The 26,567-nt window shown below is 30.3% G+C and overlaps 3 protein-coding genes across 3 annotated transcripts; 2 read left to right on the top strand and 1 right to left on the bottom strand.

Annotated features, from left to right (window-relative positions):
• The first annotated feature begins 641 nt into the window (after nucleotides 1–641).
• On the top strand, nucleotides 642–2,554 carry LOC107644403 (pentatricopeptide repeat-containing protein At5g06540). The gene has a single exon (XM_016348248.2). It carries the CDS (start codon nucleotides 711–713, stop codon nucleotides 2,364–2,366), a length of 1,656 nt encoding a protein of 551 aa, XP_016203734.2. The 5' UTR covers nucleotides 642–710; the 3' UTR covers nucleotides 2,367–2,554.
• A 3,596-nt stretch (nucleotides 2,555–6,150) lies between these two features.
• On the bottom strand, nucleotides 6,151–7,371 carry LOC148575564 (uncharacterized). The gene is made up of 2 exons (XM_088502360.1): nucleotides 6,971–7,371; nucleotides 6,151–6,820 (listed from the first exon to the last, which is right to left on the bottom strand). Exons 1-2 carry the CDS (start codon nucleotides 7,369–7,371, stop codon nucleotides 6,151–6,153), a joined length of 1,071 nt encoding a protein of 356 aa, XP_088358486.1.
• Nucleotides 7,372–22,159: 14,788 nt separating this feature from the next.
• Nucleotides 22,160–25,453, top strand: LOC107616135 (protein NUCLEAR FUSION DEFECTIVE 4-like). Its single transcript, XM_088500843.1, has 2 exons — nucleotides 22,160–23,471; nucleotides 24,635–25,453. Exons 1-2 carry the CDS (start codon nucleotides 22,279–22,281, stop codon nucleotides 25,068–25,070), a joined length of 1,629 nt encoding a protein of 542 aa, XP_088356969.1. The 5' UTR covers nucleotides 22,160–22,278; the 3' UTR covers nucleotides 25,071–25,453.
• The last annotated feature ends 1,114 nt before the right edge of the window (nucleotides 25,454–26,567 follow it).

The following is a 26,567-nucleotide window of genomic DNA, read 5'->3' as shown; positions in this document are numbered from 1 at the left end:
GGGATAAGCATGGATATGGGTATCCGATTATCTTTTCGAATTCGAAACGAATCAATTAAATTAATTCTAAAATTAACAGGTAGTCGGATCCAATTCGAACCAAAATAATAACTCTTTCTAGTAATTAATTAGAGTGACGGTTTTGAAAGTGCAAAATTCGAACCAACTATTAACCAAAAACAAACAAATTCGAACCAATTCGTGAATTTGACCATGTGTTAATTAAATAAAAAGATAAAAATTTAAAATATATATACCTTTTAATATATTTAGATTTTAATGTGTTTGATTTTTAATGTGTTTGATGTTTAATATGTTTGGATTATTTTTATTGATTTTAGATATTTATTGTATTTATCAAATTTTTAAGATAAAAATTTTATTTTTTATTTTTTTATGAATTTTTGTTTCATCAAATACCTAATTATCTGAATCAAACCAATTCATTTTTAATCAGTTTAATTTAATTCAAGTACATACACAAAAAAAAAAAAATATAAATTCAAACCAAACCGAACTAATTATAATTTAGTTGGTTTAATTTCAATTTCACCCCAAATTTAAACGAACCTGACCCATCATAACTCCTAAAAAAAAGCCTCTTTCTTATATTTAAACGATGAAGCCTCTTTCTTAGATGTTTGCGAAGGCATTCTGGTAGCTGGAGATGATATAGGAAATTAGGAATTACAATTCACATACAAAAATTTATGTTTGGCAATAAAACCAAAACCCTTCTTCAATTCCATAATCACCACCAGATTATAACAACAAAACAATTTTCATTCTTGTCTTTTCTCCCCAAAACACCTTCATTGAACCAAATCAAGCAAACCCATGCAAACGCCGTCGTTTCAGGCCTCCATGGCCGCACCTTTTCCCACATTCTCTCTCTTCTCCTCTCTCTCCCCACACTCCCTCTTCCTTACTGCCTCTCCATCTTCCACTCACTCTCTTCCCCTTCTCTCTTCGCCTTCAACACCATCATTCGCTGCCATGCCAAATCCCCAAACCACCCTTCCCTTTCTCTCTCCTTCTACTCCCTCATGCGACGCCGTTTTCCCTACCTCAGACCCAACCAGCACACCTTCACTTTCCTCTTGCACGCATGCTCCAAAGCCAACAGGGTACCGGTAATACTTGCCCAAGGTTCATTACTTCACGCGCACGTCATCAAGTTTGGGTTTTTTCCTCACGTGTTCGTACGGAACGCTTTGATTCACATGTATTTTGAGTGTTCGTGTGGTGATTCTTCCAAAAGGGTGTTTGATGAGGATGCCCTCTTGAGGGATGTGGTTACTTGGAACTCCATGATAGCGGGTTTGATGAGAAACGGTGACATTGTTGATGCGGAGAAGGTGTTTGATGAAATGCCTCAGAGGGATGTGATATCTTGGAGTTCAATGATTATGGGTTATGTTCAGAATGGGAACTTGGAAGATGGGTTGGAGTGTTTTAGGTTGATGAGGGAGAGAGGTGTGAGGCCTAATGAGGCTGCATTGGCCTCTGCGCTTTCGGCTTCGGCTATGTTGGGGTTGTTGGGTTATGGAAGGTTCATTCATTCTACCATTGAGTTCTTAAGGTTACCCGTGACTATTCCTGTGGGAACTGCATTGGTTGACATGTATGCCAAGTGTGGTTCCATTGAAATGTCGAGGTTCTTGTTTAATCGGATGGCGAAGAAGGATGTATGGACATGGAATGTCATGATTTGTGGGCTGGCTTCACATGATCATGCGAAGGAAGCACTTGAACTGTTTCAGAGGTTCATTGGTGAAGGTTTTCGCCCGGTGAATGTGACTTTTATAGGAGTACTGAGTGCTTGTAGTAAAGCTGGTTTGGTTAGTGAGGGAAGGCATTACTTTAGGTTGATGGTGGATGGTTATGGAATTCAGCCAGAGATGGAGCACTATGGATGCATGGTTGATCTCCTCGGCCGTGCTGGTTTGATAGACGAAGCTGTTGAGCTGATAGAGACAATGGATGTTCCACCAGACCCTGTATTGTGGGCGACACTACTGGATGCGTGTAAGGTTCATGGATTTGTGGAAATGGGAGAAAGGATTGGAAACAAGTTGTTGCAGTTGGATCCAAACCATGATGGCCATTATGTGCAGTTGGCTGGGATATATGCAAAAGCAAGAAAATGGGAAGATGTAGTTAGAGTTCGAAGGTTGATGATTGAGAGGGTAAACAACAAACTTGCAGGATGGAGCTTGATTGAAGTTGATGGCAGAGTTCATCGCTTTGTTTCAGGGGATAGAGACCATGAGCATTCTTCGGACATTTACAAATTGCTTGAGACAATAGGACTGAGAATAACTGAAGCTTGTCACTCTGCCAAACATCTTACCTGTTTTGCATAATGTAGTTTTTTACATTTTCATTGTAGTTTGATTTTCCTAGTTCTGCATGATTTAGTCATTATATTCGTGTCAATTTAAATTGAAAAAATAGGCAAGCACACACCCATGTAACCAGGTTTGGGGCTTCCGCATATTCACAATGATAATGTATAAGATTAGTTTATGAGTAATGGAAAAGTCAAATTGCATATGGATCAAATCCCCCTTTCTGCATTTCTTTCATGTTCTTGTTGATATTAGACACCGGTCTTAATTCTCGAAAGAAAAGTTAGGGCTATAAAGAAATTGTTATGCAGTCATGGAATTATTTTTTCAAAAAATTTAAACTAATAAAAAAGAGCAGGTGAATTATTATATTTCTAACTCGTCCTTCTCTTAGAATTTGTGTAAAATTTGCATAGGTGTTTTTTCCTTTTCATTTTGCCTCATAAAATGAAATTTTCCAAAAGTTTAAACTAATAAAAAAAAGTGCATGAATAGTTATATTTTTAACCTCCTCACACAAAAGCTTTTTTGGAATCAATAGTTAATAGTACACCACTATATATCTTTAATTCTTTATCAAACTTGTCTATTAAATCAGCGAAGATTGTCCCTAAAAAACATTGTTTTTGGTTTCTCATGGTATCCCTCAACCCAACAGGTCAAAGACTAATTTATTACAATACGGATCTTCATTTAAGAGATTGTCGTTGGCCAATAAATTGTTGGATGCACAAAATTTTGTATTGTTACACTTGTAGTTTTTGAAGAAAGTTTTGGCCTTCTTTTTCTTTTTTTCTTGAAGGTTATTAAAACTATAAATACATGGCTCTACTGAAAACACCATTTAAAAGTAGAAACAACTAATTGAAGATAAGAATTGTCTGCATTACATTATGCGTATTGCTTACCGTTTCATTATTATGGTTAAGTTTGGATACCTCTTTAGTAGGTGATTTTGTTAATGTCTTTCAAGTATTTACTCAGCTTTGATAAGAATTTGTCTTAATCTTAAGATGATGATTAATACTATATGCATATATTAATAGCTGTAACCTCAAGTTTTCATGTTAAACTTTAATTACATTACTAAATTACATATAATAACGTAAGGAGCAATGTTAAATATAACAACCTAAGTTTCTTAACTGTACAAAAGTTCACAAATTGGTACTTTTAAAGGAAACCTAACTTCAACTTGTCAAATGTCAATTGGATTGTTCCGAAAATTATCAAAGGACCTTTTGAGAGTTGGATTTGAGTGTCTGATCGTAACTCTGAGCAGAAAAAGTGGCTGGTAGGGTTCTTTGTAGTTATTTAAAACATCTGGTTGGAACGAAATAGCAGAGTATTTCAGAACTCAGAGACAAGTATTGATGGTATTAAGAATAGGTCGTTTTTGAGTTATAGGGAATGGTGTGGTGTTGACCCGTTTGGTTGTTGATGACAATGTCGAAGATAACAACGGATTATACCCCTTTTTTTCTTCATATTGTGTTGTGTTTTTATTTCTTTCATGCTCCACTTAATTGTGTTGAGCTTTCTTTATTAAAAAAAAATGCAAATTATAATTCAAAACAAAATACAAATTATAATTCAGAGTTAACATTCATATTGATTTCCCAAAAAAAAAGTTGGATTTAACATTTTGATTCTTAACAAAATTTTATTATTCTAAAAGATGTTCTCCAAACATATTATTTTTTTATAAAGAGAATTAATTTATTTTATAATGATATTGTTTTATAATAAATTTTGTTATGAAAACCAACTTAGATTGGTCGAGTGGTTAACTCACAAGTATTAGAAAATTCGAATACTTGCAGTAACTTATTAGTTAGCGACAAATTCTTAAATAAAGTTTAGATCTGCGACGATTTAGTCCTTAACCTGTTGGATGAAGGATACTGTAGAAAATTATAAATTTTGTCATGAACTTATTGTACAAACACATATTAAAAATTTAATTAAAAATAAAGAATCAATCTGAATAATTATCAAAATTTTTAAAATAATAAAAATTTATTAAAAACTAAACATAACACGTGTGAATTCTAAGGAATGAATGAATGATCTTTGTTAGTGCTCTCTTGATGAGTGTCCTGTTTTGGTATGTAAATAAAGTTGAACCTCAATCATAATTGGAATCGATATTACATAGCAATTATCTTTTCTCTTCTAAGGAACAAAACTTTATTTGTATAAGTAGTTATTTAATATCATTTATCATGCATCCAATTTTGATGTTACAACTTTTGCAGTCATCGCACAAAGAAAGAGCTAAATACCAAATCGGTATCCGAAAAATTTTGACGTTGACAAAACGGTACCTAACTTTTGTTATTGACAAAATAGTCCCTGAAAGATTTTAAAATTTGACAAAATCGTCCAACCGAAAAAGGATGATATCACAGTGAATGAAAAACGCTGATTGGCCGTCGAAAGAGAGCTTCGATGATGGCAGAGAGCTCTAGCGACGTTTCTGATCTTCTTCTTCTTTGCCATGGCGGAAGGGGACGCAGCGGCGAGATGATGTCATGGCAGAGGGGACGCAGAAGGGACGCAACGGTGTGTTGAAAAAGAAGCAGCGAACACGAGAACGCAGCGAGGTATTGCCATGGCGGTCTGGCGAAAGGGGACGCGAAAGGGGACGTAGTGACGTGTTGAAGAAGAAGAAGTGGCAAACACGAAGAACATGGTGAGGTGCAGCGGCGTGCCATAGTGGTCTTCTTCAACTGTCATGGCGGGAGGGGACACAGTGGCATGTTGAAGAAGAAGAAGTAGCGAACACGAAGAAGAAGAAGAAGAAAAAGGTCGCCAGAGATCTCTGCCATCATCGGAGCTCTCTTCCGACGACCACATCAGCATTTTTCACTCACTGTGACGTCATTCTTTCATGGTTGGATGATTTTGTTAAATTTTAAAATCTTTCAGGGGCTATTTTGTCAATAACAAAAGTCAGGTATCATTTTGTCAGCGCCATAATCTTTCGGGTACCGATTTAGTATTTACCTCCACAAAGAAACGATTCTTTTTCTCTCATCTTCTTCCATTTATATGCTTCTCTCTACATTCTACTTGTAAGTTATTTCACTACATATGTGATCATTGTTACTTATACTTTTTTTTTTGAACCATAAGAGCTCAACACATTGAAGTGGAGCAAAGAGAAAGAAAGAACAAATAAATACAACACACTAGACACAATAAAAGGTATACTCCGTTGTCATCTCCGGCATTGCCATCAACAACCAAACGGATTAATACCGTCCCAATTTCTGTAGCTCAAAAATGATCTAGTCTTGATCTCTTCAACACCTATCTCAGTATTATGAAAAACTCTACTATTCCGTTCCAACCAGATATTCCAAACAACTGCAAAGAAGCTCATCAACCCCTTCTTTTGCTGAGACTTACAGCCTGGTACTCCAATCCAGCTCTCAAAAAACTCTTTAACAGTTCCCGGCATAGTCCAGTCTCTACCAACACACGTTAGCCAAGCGCACCACACCTACCATGTAAACTCACAGCTAAAGAACAAATGATGCACACATTCTATATCCTTTTTACACAGCACACAGATATTATCATTATGATTAATAATTCCGAATCTACTCAGCCTCTCCTTCATGTTGACCCTGCCAACTAAAACGAACCATGCAAACAGTTCAACTCTTAGAGGAACCAGGCCTCTCCAGATGGTACTAGTGAAACTGTAACTTGTGATGTCCGCTGAGATAGTTTCTTTCTGCAGTACCTGCATAAATGAGTTAGTGGAAAAAATACCTTTCTTGTCAAATTTTCATATGACAGAATCCTCTCTATCAACCGACAACTTCACAACTTGTAACCGGTCATGAAGTTGGTTGAACAACTTTAACTCCCATTGGAACAGTTCTCTACTCCATTCAAAGTTCCAAACCCACTCTAACCCATCCCAAAGCCCACAGTCCCCTATTACAGATCCTTGTTGGTTTGAAACAGAGAAGAGTCTTGGAAAACTATCCTTCAAAGAGCCACTTTGTAACCAACTGTCCTCCCAAAAACGAATACGTCTGCCATTTTCCACCTCCATAGACAAACCACTAATCATCATATCTCTCACCTGTTGATCCTTCATATTAAGCTGGCAAATATCTTTCCATGGTCCCCCTTTAGATGGTAAAGGTTGTTGTGACAGCATTAAAGATGGGTTCAATTGATTACAGGAACAAAGAACATTCTTCCATAATGGGCAGTCTTCCTTAGAGAAACGCCACCACCACTTGAACAGAAGCGACACGTTCTTGAGTAATGCATCCCCGACACCCAACCCACCTTGCTTCTTAGGAGCTTGAACCACCTCCCATCTCACAAGCGGTATACCAGTATTCCCATCTTCTTTACTCCACAAAAACCTTCTTTGTAGTCCAATAATCTTTTCTGCAACCGCTTTTGGCATCTTATATAAGTTTAAGTAGTAAACTGGAAGGCTATTTAGAACCGATTTAATGAGAACCAACTTACCAACCTTGTTAAGAGATTTAGCTTTCCAAAGGCTAAGCTTATCTTCCACCTTGTCTATGATCGGTTTTCAGGTCTTCACCAACCGAGGATTTGCGCCTAAGGAGATTCCCAAGTACCTGACCGGTAACGCAGCTTCAGTACATCCCAACAGACCACACATATTAGTCACCCATGCCTTCTCACAATTGACTGAAATCAAGCTTGACTTGTCGTAGTTAATACTCAGGCCAGACATTAGCTCAAAACAACGTAGGAGTCTCTTGTAATTCAACACTGTCTCCGTGTCCTGAGGGCAGAACAACATCGTGTCATCTGCGAACTGGAGATGCGACAGCTCTATGTTGTCCCGACCCACCAACAATGGAGAAATACGTCCATTCCTTACTGCCTCACCCACCATCCTGTGCAATACGTCAATGACAAGAACAAAAAGAAAAGGAGAGAGCGGATCTCCTTGTCTGAGTTCTCTTTCCATCTTGAACGGCTTGGATGGTGACCCATTAATCAACACTGACATAGACGCTGTGGTCACACATTCCTTCACCCATGTCCTCTATCTAAGACCAAAGCCCATCTTCTGTAGCACTATATCCACAAAGCTCCATCGTACCATGTCATAAGCTTTCTGAAAGTCTAGTTTGATAATTGCCGCCTGCTTCCTTCGTAGCTTCAGCCATTGGACCGTCTCACAAGCGATGAGAGCACCATCATGTATTTTTCGACCTTTTACAAATGCAGACTGGGTCTCCCCCACTAAACGTGGCATCACTGGGCGCATTCTTCTTACCAGCACTTTTGATATCACCTTATAAACACAACCCACCATACTAATCGGTCTTAGGTCTTTGATTTTCTTGGCCCCCACAAACTTTAGGGCTAGAGCCACCCACGTTACATTAGTCTCTGTTGGTAGCTTCCCACTCTGAAAAAACCCAACACAGCTATAGTAAATTTCTGGCCTATCTCCTCCCAACATTTCTTTATGAAGTTCATATTATAGTCATCGCTACCCTGAGCTTTACTTGAATCACAATCCCAAACCGCCTCTCATATCTCCTCCGGCGTTGGCATTACCTCAAGCACTGCTGCCTCTTCCTCCTCAATCTGTTTTACCAACCCATCACGGATGCCAATAAAAAGAGCATGTTCCTGCCGATACAGATCTTTATAAAATCCTATAATCGCAATCTTTATTCTGGCCTGGTTCCGCACCAATCTTTCATTAATCACTAAAGAGTCAATCCTGTTGTTCCTCCTTCTAGCTGATGCTAGGTTATGGAAGTACCTGGTGTTCTTGTCCATATCTCTAGCATGTTAAGACCGAGACATTTGCTTCCAATGAATCTCCTTTCTAGCATGCCATTTTGCACAACAAGTCACAAGAGCCTTCCGTCTAGCCTCATTTGTTTCGTCATAAGAACCCGCACTAACGACATCATCAATCTTCTTTATCTCTTCCTCAAACTTCTTTATCCTGTTGTCCATATCCCCAAAATTTTTCTTGTGTCATCTCCTTAGCGAAACTCTCAAAGCCTTCAGCTTATTTGTGAAAAGGTCATCACCCAAGTTCTTTCACTCATCTTTTATTTTACTTGTTCTATTTGAATTATTAAATGATTCCATTATTTAACCTATTATTAAACCTTAGCCCATCTCTAATAATTGTTCTTATTTTGTTTGGATTTTGTTTTGATTGAAAATATATAATAGAGTGAAGATTCGATACGATTTTTATTTATTTTTACGAAAAATAACAAGATTTTTTGTATAAAAAAAAAAAAGCATTTCGGCATCCTAATCTTATTATTTTAAGACAATGTAATGTTTCACTAAAAAATGCGCTAAACACTAATAGAAATTGATTTTGTATTAGTTTTATTTATAAGATTATTGTTAAAATTAGTGTTTCAAGAAGAAAAAATAAGTATAGTACGAAGATTTAAAAAAAAAATGTCAGATAAAAAATAGAATAACAGAATATTAATGATGTTTTTGTTGGTGTTAATAATGGTAATGATAGAAGAGATAATGATAAAGATGAGGGATGGTGAATTAAGGCTGCGTTTGTTTCAGAGAATAGGACAGGATAAGACACTGAAAATAGAACAGGACAAGACATTGAGAATAGAACAGGACAAGACACTGATGGATAGAGACACAAAATTTTGTGTTCTTGTATTCTATTTGGTGATAAAATAGAACAAATTATGAAAATTTAATTTATTCTCATTTTTTTTCATTCAAAAAATTTGAGATGAAAAATATAATAATTAAAATATATAATTATAAAAAATTAACAAAAATAATGAAAAAAAGAATGAAAAATAAGTTGTGTCTCTTGTTAGTGTTTCTGTGTCTTTCTTGTCAGGATGAACACAAAATACACTAATTCAGTGTCTCTAGACACACTATCTCTGTCCATGTCTCCTCTGTCAAACATGATTTTGTGTCTCAGTGTCAATATTTCAGTGTCTTGTCTCTGTAAACAAACGCAGCCTAATAGATCAGAATTAGTAAAGATAGAAGTTATGATTATGAGAATGAGAAAGGTGATGATAATAGTAACGATAATAATAAAAGTTGGTTTATTTGGTGCAAAGAATTTTATGGGAGTTTGAAACCTCCACATATTACATTGAAAGCCATCACAAAGCTAATTTCTATCAGTATTTGATGGACTTTTTGATAAAGATATTACGCCGTCTTAAAATAATAAAATCAAGGGACAAAGTATATTTTTTTCATTTTTGTTATATGTTGCATTTTTTTTGGGGTAAAAATGGACATAATTGAGTCTTCATTCTAAAAAATACTTGGACACCTTTGAATAATAATCATCTTTTCACAATCATCGATCTTAACTTCTTTTGTATTCACCCCAACTAAATATGTTGTGCTACATTTTTTCACAACACACAACTATATATGTTGATAGATAGGTCCATGATTTAAATCAATTCATGAATAAAAAATGCTTAAAACTAAATAAAGAACTAATAAGATTGAGCGTGCTCTAAAAAAATAATGAGAAATTTTATTTTGAATGGAAAAAACTTAGTGATATATCATACTATTAATACTAGTTCGAAATTTACTATCAGTTTTGTAAAAATAAACAATTACTACACATTAAAATATTTTAGATTGTAACAAAAGGATTTTATTAAAATAAAAAATAATAATAATTAATTCCATAAATATGGATGGACTAAAAGTGAGCCCAAAAAGTGTACTACCAATTTACTCCCTTCTCCTGCAAAATGGGAAACTTAAATTAAAGATAAATAAATAATTATATATATGAAGAAATAATTTTAAATTTCAAATGGGTCCACATACATTGTGGATGGTTTGGGCCTCATCAATGTCATGGGTGGTCGACCAAAAGATGTCATTGGTGACATCATAGTGATGCAATAAACCCAATAAAAATGTTATTTAAATAATAAATTTAGCTAATACATATTTTAAAGATATATGATAAAACTATTATTAATAAAATTTTTTAATAAATATAAAATAAATACATTAAAATTTAATTTTTTTATATCTTTAAGAAAGACTTTTTCATTTATAATTTTAACATTGTCTTTGAGACATTTAGTCAAAGAAATATATTACTATTTAAATTTTTAATAGATAAATATTTAAATATTTTATATTTTTAATAAATATTTTTTATTTATAATTTAAAATATTTATTTCAAAATATAAAAAAACAAATAAGTCTTTTTAATATTTAAATGTCCCGTATTTTAAAAAATAAAAGACGTTTTTATATTTTTAATTAGTCAAAATTTTATTTATTTTCGATTTAAATTTTAATTGTCCAAGTATCATTTTTAGATAAATTTGGTGCAATTCTAATTTCTATGACACACCACATGTTAGTGGCAAGAAACAAATTAGGATTGTTCCATTTTATGCACATAGACTTAATAATAATAATTAACAATCACATGCATGGCAGCATCACGTTACTATCCCAAAGTTCTTATTACTCGTCCTACCAATATAGATGTGGTAAATGAATCTGCCATGTTTTCAAATTTCACTGCAAAAATAGTAACAATCAATAAATGCATTGATAATAGTATGGTGGATCTATGTTGTCCTCTACATATAAACGTACAATACAAGGGTTGATGATAGAAAGCCACATTTTTTAAGTAGAGCCACATAACATTATTGCATTTAAGACCCACTTATTCATATTTTGACTTGGTTTCACAACATAATTGGTAATTAGACCTCTACCACTTGAAATATGCATGCATGGTACTTATACTCATTTTAAGAACAAATTTCTATAATATTACTGTAATAAAAGATGGAAGATAGACAATGATGAAAGCTAGAGATCATTTATGAGGTGGTCAAATGAAATTTACATATAAATTGTCTTTATATGAACATAATAAAACTCAATAATATTATTTAATCTATATAGTCGATCCCATCTAGTAGGATAAAGTTTTATTGTTGTTGTTGTTTTACTGTAATAAAAGAAAAACACATCATACTAATTAAAAATAACATGGATATTAAAATAATAAATCTAGGTAATTGACAAATGTTCTAAACACCCTAGCTAAGAGGTTACCTAAAAAAAGCCTAACTAAAAATACTGCAAATAACATAAGTTTTGTTTAATTATTTGTTAATTGTTTTTAAAAGTTTTTTTTATGCAAATGTATTGACCGTGTAATGGAAAAAGTAGAACTTTCTATTATTCATATACTGCTATATATTCGGATTTTTTATTTAAATAAATAAAATAAAAGTAATAATTACCGAAATAATGTTTTTTAAAAATATTTATCGATTTGTGTTTTTCAGTCATATCTCGTTTACATCATAAACGAGATGACATTGTATGTATCTCGTTTACAGTGTAAACGAGATAGCCATATATCTCGTTTACACTGTAAACGAGATACATGGAATATAATCCCACCAGCTATAAAAGGATATGTAATTCTTGGTATTCTTCACAAATTTTTTCTATCTTTTTTGTGTCTCTTATTTCTCACAAATACAATGCATTAATTGCCATTAATAGTCCATACATAGTTGTGCTTGTTTATCCCAACTGTCGTATGAGAAACGGCGACAACGGGGTGACATTTGAGTGTGAGGATCCGATATTGTTTCGCACTCATCGTGTGGAGACGTTGTCGGATTTGAAGAGTTTGATATTGAGCAAGCTCGGTGGTACACAAGCGAGGGAGATGGTCGTTCTTCGGTGGTACACAAGTTTGATATTTGAAGAGTTTGATTTCCCTGCTGGTAATTTCTGAGTCATGGTCGTTCTTCCTAACTAATCTGAGATGCCACCGGATGCCTGGCACCAAGCAGCTGCTCCACCATGGCCCACGTCTCCGTGCCCTACCACCTATCAAAGTCAGGAAGGCACTCCCCTACGGGGTTTCCGTGTGCACTCAGGCCTATGTGGTATGCCACGTCCTGCAGGGTGATAATGACTTCACCCCACAGGAGATGAAACGTGTGCGTCTCGGGACGCCATCGCTCCACGAGTGCCGAAATCAGGGAATTGTCAAATGTGAAGTCTCTGAGGGGAACCGTGTTGCCGAATCTGGCCTTAGCCAGATACGGGATGATGGCGTCCGGTGGAGGAAGGGTATGGCTAACTCGCCGGGGTAGTAGAAGGCGAGGCCTCTGCGGAACGAAAAAAAGGATTTTTAAGCTATAAGGAGATAATAATAAATTTTTGTACCCTACTTAACAACAAAGTACTACTACTACTTAGGAACATACTACCATGTGTCTACTCTACAAATGTCTCTAAATTACTTATGTCGGTAAGCAAATCTTAATTAAGTCATACCAATCTTACAGAAGCAAATATTGTTCCAAATTCATCATTCATTCCATATTCTAAAGCATTTTACTCAGTTCTTGTCACTACCAGACTACCCTAACGATATCTACATACTTAGATTAATCAAACATAACGCAACTAACCTCGAAGTCGGCCGCCCCGGCGTAATGCGACATCTCGTTTAGTCTGTTGATGTCCCCATCGTTCCCTGCCTAGCGTGTCATCACCATATCGGACTCAAATATAGTAGGAAAGGGTAAAAAGAGAGGAGAAAGAGTTTGACTAAGTCAAAATGGAGTCCAGAAACAGCCTGTAAACGACTTATATTTATAGGCGTCGTTCGCTCTTATCTCGTTTACAGTGTAAATGAGATAAGGGGCTATCTCGTTTACAGTGTAAACGAGATAGCCACGTAACTACATTGCAGTTGACGTGTCATATCTCGTTTACACTGTAAACGAGATACATGCAATGTCATCTCGTTTACAGTGTAAACGAGATATGACTGGAGAACGCAAATCGATAAATATTTTAAAAAACATTTATTTCGGTAATTGTTACTTTTATTTTATTTATTTAAATAAAAAATTCCTATATATTATGTCAGAACTAAGAAAGATATGATATAAAAATATAAAATTACCTTTGAATAGGTCGAAGCATATATAATTAATAATTATTTGATTACCACATTTAAAATAAAAGTGTTATTGCGAAAGAAGAAGAAAAAAAAAATCATTTTAACATAAAGATACACTAGCAGAATGTCTTAATAGAAAATATATTTAAAAAATAATTAATAACATTTTGATATTAGAAATGAACAAATATTTAAAATATTAATATTTTTTGTCAGATAATTATTTAAAAATAAATAAAGTAATAAGTGACTTAAGGAAAATTTATAAGATTAATTTTAGTCTTTGTCATTGATATTAAGATTTTATTTATAAGAATTCATTCTCCACTCAAAAGTTTAAGACCGAATAAATTGAAATATTAATTTATTGAAGACCAAAATATTTGATCCAAAACTCGTCGGGAACCAATTTAGGTATTTAGTATATTGATTGACAATATTATTATTATTTTAATAATTAATCATATATTCTTGTGAGATACTTAATATATAGTCAATTAATAATAAATATTCACACTTAATATACTCAAATAGTCAATAATCTTGTACGGAGTAATTAGATAAACTTGTCATGAGAATGCCTATTAATGAAATAAAATGAGTAAATTTTTGAATTCTTAAATTTAGTCAGTACATTGTAATAAAAAACAATTACATTTAATTAAAAGCTTTCTTGTATAAAATTACTAAAAGCATTTATTAGTGAATTCCATTTTTTAATTGAAAAGGTTCATTTAAAAAGAAAAGAGTAAATATCAAATTGCTTCCTAACTAATTTTAGATTAAACATTTTTATTTTTAATAAACTTTTATATATTATACTAGAAGTCATTATTAAGAATAATTATTTCGACAACACAAATTGTCCATTCGTTGTTTTCAATTAAATTTTTGGTATGCATGTTAAACATGTAAATTTCTAAAACTTTATTATAGGACAATTAGGTTTTAAAAATATAATTATAAGACAAATTAATTCTCCTTTAAAATAATGAAAAGACCAATGACAAGAGTGATTTTTGAAAAATAAAAATTTATTGTGTAGCAAAATATCTTATCTAAAATTTCTTCAAAAACCATTTAATACTATTTTTGTTACTAAATTATTTGAAGCGTTAGTAAACAAAATAATAATACTTTTAAAAACTATTAAAAAATACATAAAAATAATAATATAAAACAAAAATCATGAAAAAAATTTAGCAAAATGAAGATAAACAAAATCAAAAAATAAAAAATTATAACTAAAGTACAAACGAGAAAGAAAAGGGGTATAAATTACATTTATATGAAAAATAATATGAGAATAATTTAATTAATTCATTTATTTCATTTTTTATTCATTATTCATTAAATAGTTTAATATTTATCTTGGTCAAATTAAATAATTGATATAATTGATTAATTATAATTAATATTATTCACTTTAGAGGGTTAACTAAAATATTTTGAAATATTAGTAGTAAAATTGAAATTAGATGTTAAGAATAATATCAAAACAAAATTGCATTTATTATCCTATTAATATATTTTAATAAAAATTACATTTATACATCTTTAAAACGCATCACTTTAATATAAAAATAAAATTATAATAAAAATAAAATTATAATAAAAATCACATATACTTATTAGTAAATTATATAAAAATATTTTTTAAAGTATATCACTTTTATTATATAAAAATAACTTGCACATCTTTAAATGTAATTATGATAATTAACTAAGTATTATATATTTTTTAATAATTTATATTTTAATAGTTTATCTTTAATAATACATTATTTAATAATTTGACAATTTTCTCGTATACGTAAAACTTTTAATTGTACTAACAATGCAATATATATATATATATATATATATATATATATATATATATATATATATATATATATATATATGGTGCGAAAAAAAAAAGTTAAAATGGCATAAATTTTTTATTAAAAAATATTTTTTTTTCAATTTTTTCGACATGTGCCCAATTTTTTAAAGTCATAGATTCTAATTGAGAATAAAAACTAATGATAATTAAGTCCAAAAAAAGTAATTAATAAAAATTAAAATTTAAATAAAACAAATATGTTTTAAAAAATAAAATAAAATAAAAAATTTTAATTATGATTATTATTATATATATTTATTTCAAGGTTCATATTTCGAAAAAATTCAAAGTATTAATATTTTGTATTTTGTATTTTTTTAATTTTAGATTATCACAAATATTAATTATGAATAAGGAAGGAATTACACCCTATATTGTATGTTCTTGACTTTTATCTATTATTATTTATGAATTTAATTTTATTGATATTATTTAAAAAATATATTTTTTTATTTTTCTTCTTTATTTTTATTTAATTATATTTCGTCAATACAATTAGTGGGAACTACTATATTAATTTTTTATAATTTAATGAAATGAATATTTATTTTATATTTTTTTTATGAAATCAAGTTTAATCAAGATTAAACTTAAAATAAAATAGAAATATTAGAAAAAATATAAAGTTTAATTAAAATTTTATTTTTTTAGTTTTTATCATTGATTAATTTAAAAAGTTATAAAATATATTGTAACATCCTAATTATCAAAATGCCACGCTTTCGGCTGCGCCACTCTGATAGCTCAGGTATTACGACGACTCTTAAAATATTTAATACTAATACATGAGCCTGTTTAAAACTTAAATCGAATTTTTCAAAAACATACATCCATACTTAAAATACAAATTACAATACTTACAAAGAATATATATATATATATCAAATTCCTATCCCTCTTATAAAACTTGTAAAGATAAAGACGAGAAAAAAGTAGATAAAAATTAAACAGCATTATCGACTAAGCGAAATGCAATACAACTCTTCGCGAGCTTTTTTATCCGTCTCCTGAAAAGATAGAGCTGTAGGGGGTGAGAACCTAACCACACGGTCTTACCATAGAGTTTCAGAATTGTCATAATAAAATATTTAAAGAGAAATCTATTTTTAAACGCAGTGATTATTGTTCGTCCTTTGAATCATTTAAAAACCAACAACTAGTCATCAAAAAACCCTTTTCGAATCAATATTTAAATATCCAGAAATCCAAAACCTTTCTTTTCTTGTAAGAAAATCTTAATCAGAAACCAACCACGCAATCATTCAATACAATCATCAATTTAGCATCAAAGCTCATTCTCAAAAGTAGCACACCAGGACAAACACAGGTAAAACAGACAAAGAAAGCACAGGTTAGGTAGCAGTTACAACAAATAGTTCAAGTAGCAGTTAATAACAGTTTAACAATTAGGCAAACCAAAACAAATTCAAACCCAAGGAAAGCATACAAATGCATATGATGCATGCCTGTCTTATGGCTAATGAGCTCATCTGTCGGTTATACAGCCAACCCGACAAGTCCGGTTTGCTAAACCCTTGGACTGTCCCCCGACGCGCATCCCCATGAGTCTATGCATAACTTTTTCTCATATATAAATAAAATCGCTCAATGGGGATACCATTCCCAGGAATTTATAAGTGCCCGGTCACCCTTACATCGTAGGGTCAACAGAATATTGAGTCTCAACCTAGAGCAAGTGGTGCCAAGCCACTGCGTCTACCCAGGAAAACTCGTGTCTCAGATAATTCAATTTCATAAGCCATATGAATAATTCATTCAACATTCATCAATATCTAAGTCATTCTCAATATCATCATCGTTCGTTAATCCATATCTCATTTCCAAATCCATTCAAAAATCATATTTCAAAGTCAATCCTCATCATCCTTCTTTCCATTCCGTTCATCAACAATTCCAATTCAAAACATAATTATTTCTTTGTTAAATAAACCAATCTTAAAACATATAATGTTTAAAACCCAAATCTTTTTAAATAATTACTTCAAACAAAATTTCTAATTTTATAAAATTTCAACAGCACCTCCTCTAAAACTCAAACTCTGCCACCCTTTTCGGGTCCCATCCAAACATTCCTTAAACCCGTTCTCAACCATTTCCAAATCTCAATCATTTTTCAAAATGCAACCAGTTCTAATATCAAATTATTTTCAAGTCCAACCATTTTCAATAATAAATCATTTTCAAAATTAAACTAGCTTAAATATTAAATCATTTATAAAATCAAACTAATTCAAAATTTAACCGCTCCCAAAATTAATTCATTTTCATATCTCAAATCATTTCCAAACCCTATTCATTTACATCATCAAATTAACTTCAAAACCAAGAAAAAATACTTTTTATAATAATCAATTAAATACTTTTCAAACTAATTTCTTTTAAAAAGTCACACACCACTCAAGCAATCAAATTAATCATTCAGTCTAGTAAACAACCACATTTATAAGACAATCATAATCACAGACATATGTTTCTCACATTAATATCTATTTATAACAACTCTATAAGATAAAATAAATTTTAAGAAAATCCCTATCTCAAAAAGTTGAACCCATTAACTAAATGCGTCACAAGAACCCTTTCTCTCAGTCCGAAATCAACTGCAGCTTCAACCACAAGTATGTTCGCTTTCGCAACAGCAGAAACGACTTTAATCGCAACAGAAAATCTCGATAACTCAATCCTAATACATAAATATCGCGAAAACCTTAATAACATATAATGAAAAACTAGCGGCGATGGTTTGAAATAAGGTACACTTACAGTAATAGCAGAACAGAGCAGCCGCAATTCCCGAGCTGACTCGGCAGATTTAGTGTTAGGGTAATTTTGTATATATAGATATATATATTTTTTTATATAAAACTAAGGATAATTTAGTAATTGAAAACCAATTTAATCAAACAATAATCATATATAAAAATATCGTTTATTCATCAAAATTACAAATTATTTTTAAATAAGTAGTCTAATTTAAAATACAAGATAATATGCTTAATTTTTTTTGTTCATAAAAAAATAAAAATTTTAAATTCCAAATCTCAATTATTCAAACCAAATCGTGTAAAATTCTTATTATTTCATAATTACTAAATTTTATAATTTAAATATAAAAATTATCTAATAATTATATATAAGATAAAAATCTAATTTAATTATCAAAACTTATTTTAATTAATTTTAATAAAATAATTTATGAAAATAAAATCTCTAATAAATAAATAAAATTTAAAATCAGCTCATAATAAAAAATTTTAAAAAAATCTTTGGGTCTTACATATATTAAATTATAGTAATATATGTTAGTGATTATATATGATGATATTATAAGATTTATAAGAATATTAGTTAAGATGAATTAGAAAAATGCATGCTACACTTTGTATTTAATATAATGATGGCTCTAACTAAAAGAATAATTGAAATTAATTAGAATGACAAAATATTTAAAAGCCTACTGATAGCTAAGGTCTTAGTCATTCCCAAGACATTATTTGGATTAAAGGAATTTGAAAGGAAAAAAATAAATAAATAATAAATTATTTTTTGTTTAGATGAGAAAAAAATTTGAATAAAAAAAGTGATGTGGAGTTTATATAAAAAAATTTTGTTCAAAAATAGAAGAAAATTGATAAAAAATGTATAAATAAAGATAAAATTATAGATTTATCCTTATTTTTAATTCATTTTTTCTGAAACTTAAAAATACGTCTCTTTTTTTCTTCTGTTTTACTGTCATCTTTAATAGCGTCGCTGTAATTTTATTTTTATCATTGTAGTGATAATTTTATCGCATTTTTATTTTTGCATTCTCAAAATAAAAGTACTCTTTTTTCGACATTTTCGTAATTTATTAATGTATTGATGACTTAAATGCATTAATAAATTATAATTATATATAATATAGATAAAAATATTAATATAATTTTATTCTGTTATAATTTTTTTATTTAAATAAAATATATTTTTTATTTTTTTATATATTTTTTTATTTAAACAACACAAAAAAAATACTTTTCTTTTTATTTTTTTTCCCTTATTTTCTGTTTTACTATTTATTTTTATTTATCTTATATCTAAACAATGTGTAAGGTCGTTAGATCAAAACATGGGGAATGAAATTTTTTTAATATAATTGGCTATGTTGAAATCAGAAAACACAAATAATATAAAATTAACAAATAAAATTAAATAAGATAGAAAATAAAGTGGGATAACCGAAAACAAAATAGAAAAATCAAACCAAAAGAAGATCATTCTAGAACGCACCACAACTCAAATCATTCACATACTAACTTTTTTAACATGTTTGCACACACAACACTTCTTCTTCTAACTCGATGCAACCATGAAAGCTCAAACTTCATATACATATCTTTTAAACATGATTAAGGCAAGTCTCTATTTTTTTCCCATATGCGTGTACTTTTGCTTCGCGAGACTTTAAGGCATTTGGCGATTTCTCGCCGGAGCAAATACGTAGCATGGCCCAACAGACGAGATCTCATAGGAGGATTTCGTCTGAGAGGCCAATATATCATGAGCCCGCCTTTTTTCATGCTAATTCTGCGTCAAGTGAGATGTGTGATGGGAGTGGATCCTCTCTAGTGAAAAAATTGGAGGGTGTCCAGTATTTAATTTTACTTTTCATTGCTCTCTCTTTCTCTTTTTTATTTTTGGTCCTATTAGAATATAATTAGGATCAATTAGGATTAATTAGAATTATTTAGTATATCTGAATATTTATTATAGAATATTATGTCTTTATTATTACAATTTTCTTAGTCCCTATAAATACCCTTTTATATTGTATCATTCCAGACAACTTAAATATACTCAATAATACATAAATCTTTTATCCAATTTAGTCTCTTATTTCTAACATGGTATCAGAGCCATGGTATCCTCCTTGAAGATGATAGGTTGTTTTCCTTGCGGAGAAATCACCATAGTTTTTACATTTTTTTTCTATGCCATTTTTCTTTACCTTTTGTCACTCCTTTGATGCTTTTTTACCTCACCGACTAGTCTAGTTTTTTTGTCTTGTGTTTTTTTCGAGTCGTATGATCAAACACAATTGTCATCAGTTGCTTACCTATTCTCGTGAAGAAATCATATAGTTTTTGCTCTTTTTCGGCAATTTCGTCTGCGTTTTCTCGTAGCAGTTTTTCTCTCGTGGCAGTTCCGTCTGCATTTTCTCGTGCCAATTCTGTCTGCGTTTCGTCTGTGTTTTCTTGTGGCAGTTTCGTCTGCGTTTCTCTCCGGCAGTTCCGTCTGCGCTTCCTTCAGACAAGAGGCAGTTCCATCTGCACTTCCTTCCGCCAGTTCCGTCTGCACCAGTTTTATCAGTTTATACAGTTTTTTTTTGTTGTTTTAAATAAGTTTCAAACTCAAGTTGTCACTTGAGTTTGAAGGGGGATGTTAGAGAATATAATTAGGATCAATTATGATCAATTAGTATTATTTAGTATATCTGAATATTTATTATAGGAGATTACGTCTTTATTATTATGATTCTCTTAGTACTTATAAATACCTTTTTATATTGTATCATTCTAGACAATTTGAATGATACAATATAGAAGGGTATTTATAGGGACTAAGAGAATCGTAATAATAAAGACATAATATTCTATAATAAATATTCAAATATACTAAATAATTCTAATTGATTCTAATTATATTCTAACAGGTCTCATTTATAGAATTAAAGGTGAGAGATTACACTTTATTCTCTCAAATGTTAAAAAAACTAGAGAGAATCCATTTCCAATGTGTGATAACTGGCATATTTACCAACAGCTAATTGTGCTATGAAAAGATTTGGGTCTCTAACGTAAAAAACGGTCTATCAAGTCAATGCTTCGATTTCGGTAGGACTAGCATACCCCATTCGCTAGCTTTTAGTTCCCTTTCTATCTTTAGTTTTAATATATAAAACTAAATTTAAAAAAAAAATTAGAGGCTAGATTTGTAAAAAAAATTTGAAATAAAATAAAATAGTGAAAAAATTATATATAAAAAATATTTAGTTTCACTTATTTCTTGAGACTCTTCTTAAAAAAAAATTTAACTAAAATTTTTAGATCAAATTATTTTTTATAGTAATGATTTTTAAACTCGTCTCTTTTATATTTACATTTCTTTTTTTATTCTGTTTTTGAAATCTTTTTTCTTTGAATTTTTTTTATAATTTTTCTCACAAGTTCCTTTTTATATTGTTTTCATTCCTTTTTTTATTGATTCATCTTGATATTTATAGAAAAATATAGCTTAATTAATGTGATTTGAAGTATAAAAATTATCTCCTATGTCTTAACTATAATTTTCAAAACGCATAGCACATTCCAACAGTATTTTTGAGATATGCATGCTGTCGTTTCTTCAGAGAAAAAATATTTAGTTATTTATTAACGGATCTTCTGCCATAATAAATATTTAATTATTAAATCATATATTAATATAAAAAAGATATCAATTAAAATGATTAAAATTATTGACAAATCTCAATATAAATAATTAGAGAAAAAGACAAATAGATTCCTGACTTTTTGTCCCGCGAATATTTTTGTCCTTGACCATTGAAAAATACTTTTAAGTCCCTGATCTTCACAAAACTTGGACAGATCAGTCCCTGACAGAGGCATTTGGACGGAGGGACTGATCCGTCCAAGTTTTGTAAAGGTCAAAAATTTAAAAGTATTTCTCAATAGTCAGGGATGAAAATGTCTGCGGGACAAAAGGTCAGAGACCTATTTGTCCTTTTCTCTAATAATTATTACAAAAATAATATATATATATATATATATATATATATATATATATATATATATATATGTCATTAGTATTTTTAGTACCAAAAATATTACACATTATAGATGAAAAGGTGACATGCAGAGTAATAATTCCTTTAGAAGTGTATATAGGCCTTCACACTCCCACCACCTCATAAGAGCTTGTTAGGAGTGCATAGTACAAAAAACCAAAAAAGGAGAACAATTTCCTCTCATCAAAATTTCTTCATTCATCATAAAGTATGTCTTCTTCTTCATTTTCATCATCATCGTCAACTTCTTCTTCTTCATTATCATCATCATCAACAACTCTTCAATGGTTAAGTTTAGTAGGAATAATTTGGCTCCAATCCATAAATGGAACAAACACAAATTTTCCAGCATACTCTTCCCAACTCAAAGAGCTTCTCTCAATCTCCCAAATCCAACTCAACAACCTTGCTTTTGCCTCAGATGCTGGAAAACTCTTTGGTTGGTTCTCTGGCCTTGCTTCTCTCTACCTTCCCCTTTGGCTTGTTCTAATCATAGGTTCAACTCTTGGCCTCATTGGTTATGGTGTTCAATATCTCTTCCTAACTAACCATATCTCAAATCTCTCTTATTGGCATGTTTTCTTGCTAACTTTCCTTGCTGGCAATAGCATTTGTTGGATCAACACAGTTTGTTATGTTGTTACAATAAGAAATTTCTTGTCTCATAGTCAAGTAGCTGTTGGAATCACAACTAGTTACCAAGGTTTGAGTGCTAAGGTTTATACCAATGTTGTTGATGCTTTTTTCTCACCACAAAAGAACAAGGCTAGAGCATTTTTGTTGCTAAACTCTGTTTTGCCCTTGGCAATAGGGTTAATTGTAGCTCCTATTCTTAGACAAACCAAAGCCACATCAAATTCATCAAGTGATTATTATATTGGGTTTGGTGTGATTTTTGTGATCACAATTGCAACTGGGATTTATGCTGTGGTTAGTATTTTGGAATTTGTGTCTAGCAAAATTTCATCACTTGGGGTTTTAATTGGTATCTTAGTGTCACTTTTCTTGCCACTATTGGTTCCAATTTCATTCAAGATCAATCAATTAGTTAAATCATGGCATGAAAATAGGGAGAAGCTTAGAGTGTACCATTACACTCTAGAGGAGAATTACATCACCAATACTAATAATGATGAAGTCAAAGAGAGTGATGAAGAAGAAGAAAAAGAAGTGTGTGTTGTTAGAGAAGAAATTGGAGTGAATTTGATGGTCAAAAGAATAGACTTTTGGTTATATTTCTTTGTGTACTTTTTTGGTGCAACAATTGGTTTGGTTTTTCTTAATAACTTGGGACAAATTGCTGAATCAAGAGGAAGCTCTAACACTTCATCTTTGGTGTCTTTGTCTTCATCCTTTGGTTTTTTTGGAAGACTCATGCCATCTCTCATGGACTATTTCCACAGGTAATAATTAATTAATACAAATTTATAATTTTAGAAATATTTTCTTTTTTTTTTTTTTTCATTTCTTTTCCCCTTTATCTCTATTTTTTTTTTTTGTGTAATAGTATCACCAACTAGAACCACTGCATTTACATTCTCATTTAATGTAGAAAATAATGACCACAGATGTGTTGGTTGATCTACATTGATTGATGAAGACAAATAAACTAGAAAATTTTAAGACAAATAATGAATACATATAATATATTTCACAATTTACAATATCTGCTATTAAGTTGATATATATGACAAATAAGTTATATATTCAAATATCGTATCTCAAAACTAAACTTGTATTTGGTAGGTACCTCATGATAACACTATAGAAATAATGAAAAGTAACTACTTGATTTGGTCTACCAAATTTTTTAAGTAACTTAAATCAATCTTTAAAATTTTAATTTAATTAAATTGATCTTTCGAATTTAGTTTTATGACTCAATTTCATCTATTAATTTCCAATTAATTCAATTTAATCCTCCAAAATTTGATGTTGTAAATCAATTTGGTCTTGTAATCACTATTCCGTGAATATCGTGATGACATGTGATGAGTGATTGAAAAACCAATTTGTATTATATCAATAAATTTAGATAGACCAAATTTCTAAATCCACCTTTAATTACCAAATTTCTAAAACCACTTTAGATATTGAAAAACCAATTCTTTTATGTATAAGAACTTGTCTTCTTCAAAATAAATTTATTAATTACAAGATCCCAATATTTGTGTGCATCATCATCAATGAGACAGATACCAAACATTGCCAAATAAAATAAAGAAAAAGGATAGGGTACCAACATATTATCTGTCAATTTCTGCCAACTCTTATTTATAATTGTGTTTCATGGAAGTATATTCGTGGATGTGTCTAATAATTAATATATTTTAAATACATATATAAAGAGACACATCCAAAAAATATATCTATAAACACACTTCTATTAAACACAGTTATAAAAAAGACATTTTTATTAAACACATCCACGAACACACTTTCATAAAACACAATTATAAATAAGAGTTGGCAGAAGTGGGCAAATATGCTGTTGGTAACGTAGCAGAACCGTAAAATAAAATATTATAAATTTGTAATAGTACTAAATTAATTATTTCTATTTCAGGGGAAAATCCAGAGTTTCAAGGCCAGCTTGCATGGTAGCACTAATGTCACCAATGTCATGTGCATTCTTCTTGTTACAAAACAGCACCGAAATCTCACTTTACATCAGCACTGCACTCATTGGCGTCTGCACCGGAGCAATCACTTCCATTGCTGTCTCCACCACAACTGAGTTATTTGGAACAAAGAATTTTTCGGTGAATCACAACGTTGTTGTTGCCAACATTCCAATAGGGTCCTTCATTTTTGGTTACTCGGCTGCTATTCTCTACCATAAGGAAGGGTATAATAGTAATAACATTAATAATCATGGCAAATGCATGGGAATGGATTGCTATGCTAACACTTTCAAAATTTGGAGTTGTTTTTGTCTCCTTGGAACTTTTTTGGCTCTCATACTATATGTTAGGACACGCAAATTTTACTCACAAAGATAGTGAAAAAAAGACTTACACATTGGGGGGTGAAATATCAAAATTGCCCTTAAAAAATTATGTCGATGACAATTTTTTATTAAAAATAAAATAAAAAGGTTTTCAATTTTAATTGTCAGAGACATAATTTTTTATAGGCAATTTTGATATTTTAATTCATAAATTTAGTTTTACCAATTTTTAAATATATATCGCCCTTGTGTTATGTTATTTTCATTTTAATTATGTAACCAAGGGAAGAAGTTGTAACTTCTACTATACCCCGATCTTAGGTTAAGATGTAGTATTAGATAATTAAGTAAATAATAGAGTAGTATTTTAGAATATATGATGATGTATAGGCAAAAAATCGTACATATATTACGAGTGTTACTGACTCTCTTGCATAGTAGTGAATTAATTAATTTATTATATAGTTTTAAATAGTATAATTAAATGGTATGCTTTTTTGGTTTGAAGCTGCTGTCTTGGAATTTATTGTATAGCAAATGATGACAACAATATGCAACAATATAATTTATGTTTTAAAATTTCAATGGATATGCCAATTGCCAAAGTCGTTTTACTTCAAAAGATGAAATATATAGTATATTAGCATTGACCAAAAAAAAAAAGATTTTTTATAGGGTCAAGCTGAGCCGTACTAAAAGGGTTAAAGAGGGACGATATTTAAAATTTTAAATATAGAAAATGACAGTACTAATTATTGAGAGAGAATTTCTTAATCATAAGTTTATGAAAAGAACAAAATGCCAATGTCATTGAACAAATAATTTAATTTTAATGTATTAATAGTATAAAATATTTTATATAAATATATAATTATATTATTTTTTTTAAATTATTATTCATACAGTTAATATAAAAAATAATTATTTTTATTAATATAAAATTACTTTATATTTATAATAGATTAAAATTAAATTCTTAAACAAAATAGTAATTGAGAATAAAACCTTGCTATAAACAAAAAGTGATGCCGGGTGTTGCTGACTCTGCTATATATAGCTTATCCATCATCAATTGATTTAATTTTGGGTTTTGTGAACAAAGTGCTTGAATAATAACACTTTCTGGTAATGTTAGCGAATTGAAAAAAAAAAAAAGTCATAAAAATTGTGTTTGGAATTGAAACATGAACACATTTATTTTGCTTAAGAAAGATCTTTTTATGCTTTTCATCCTTTAAAAAAATAGTGATAATTAAAGTCAAAGGCAATTTATTTACCTCTATATATTTATGTCTTATCTTAATTGCTTAACATAATGTTTAAAAATATAATTCTTTTATGTTTAATATAATATTTAATAATATTTAGAATTATTCATTGTTTAGTTTTTGTATAATTTTAATTATTATAAATCAAAATAAGTAGTTATAAATATTTTTGAAAGCAAAATAATTACATATACTCTAAGAACATAACAAGCAAAATATTTTTCTTAAAAAATTATAAAAATAGAAGATTTTAATTGGAAAAAAATTAATTTCTACTAAAA

The sequence above is a fragment of the Arachis ipaensis genome, chromosome B1 (genome assembly GCF_059453495.1).
Source record: "Arachis ipaensis isolate K30076 ecotype BB chromosome B1, ASM5945349v1, whole genome shotgun sequence".
NCBI lineage: Eukaryota > Viridiplantae > Streptophyta > Magnoliopsida > Fabales > Fabaceae > Arachis > Arachis ipaensis.
Note: the sequence above shows the minus strand (reverse complement) of the source record. Positions and strands in the feature narration are given on the sequence as shown.

Coding starts and splice junctions, on each gene's coding strand:
- LOC107644403 (XM_016348248.2), top strand. CDS start 711: ATGTTTGGCAATAAAACCAAAACCCTTCTTCAATTCCATAATCACCAC.
- LOC148575564 (XM_088502360.1), bottom strand. CDS start 7,371: ATGTCAGTGTTGATTAATGGGTCACCATCCAAGCCGTTCAAGATGGAA. Junction 6,821..6,970: donor GAAGCTGCGTTACCGGTCAG/GTACTTGGGAAT, acceptor GGTTCTAAATAG/CCTTCCAGTTTACTACTTAA.
- LOC107616135 (XM_088500843.1), top strand. CDS start 22,279: ATGTCTTCTTCTTCATTTTCATCATCATCGTCAACTTCTTCTTCTTCA. Junction 23,472..24,634: donor CTCATGGACTATTTCCACAG/GTAATAATTAAT, acceptor TTTCTATTTCAG/GGGAAAATCCAGAGTTTCAA.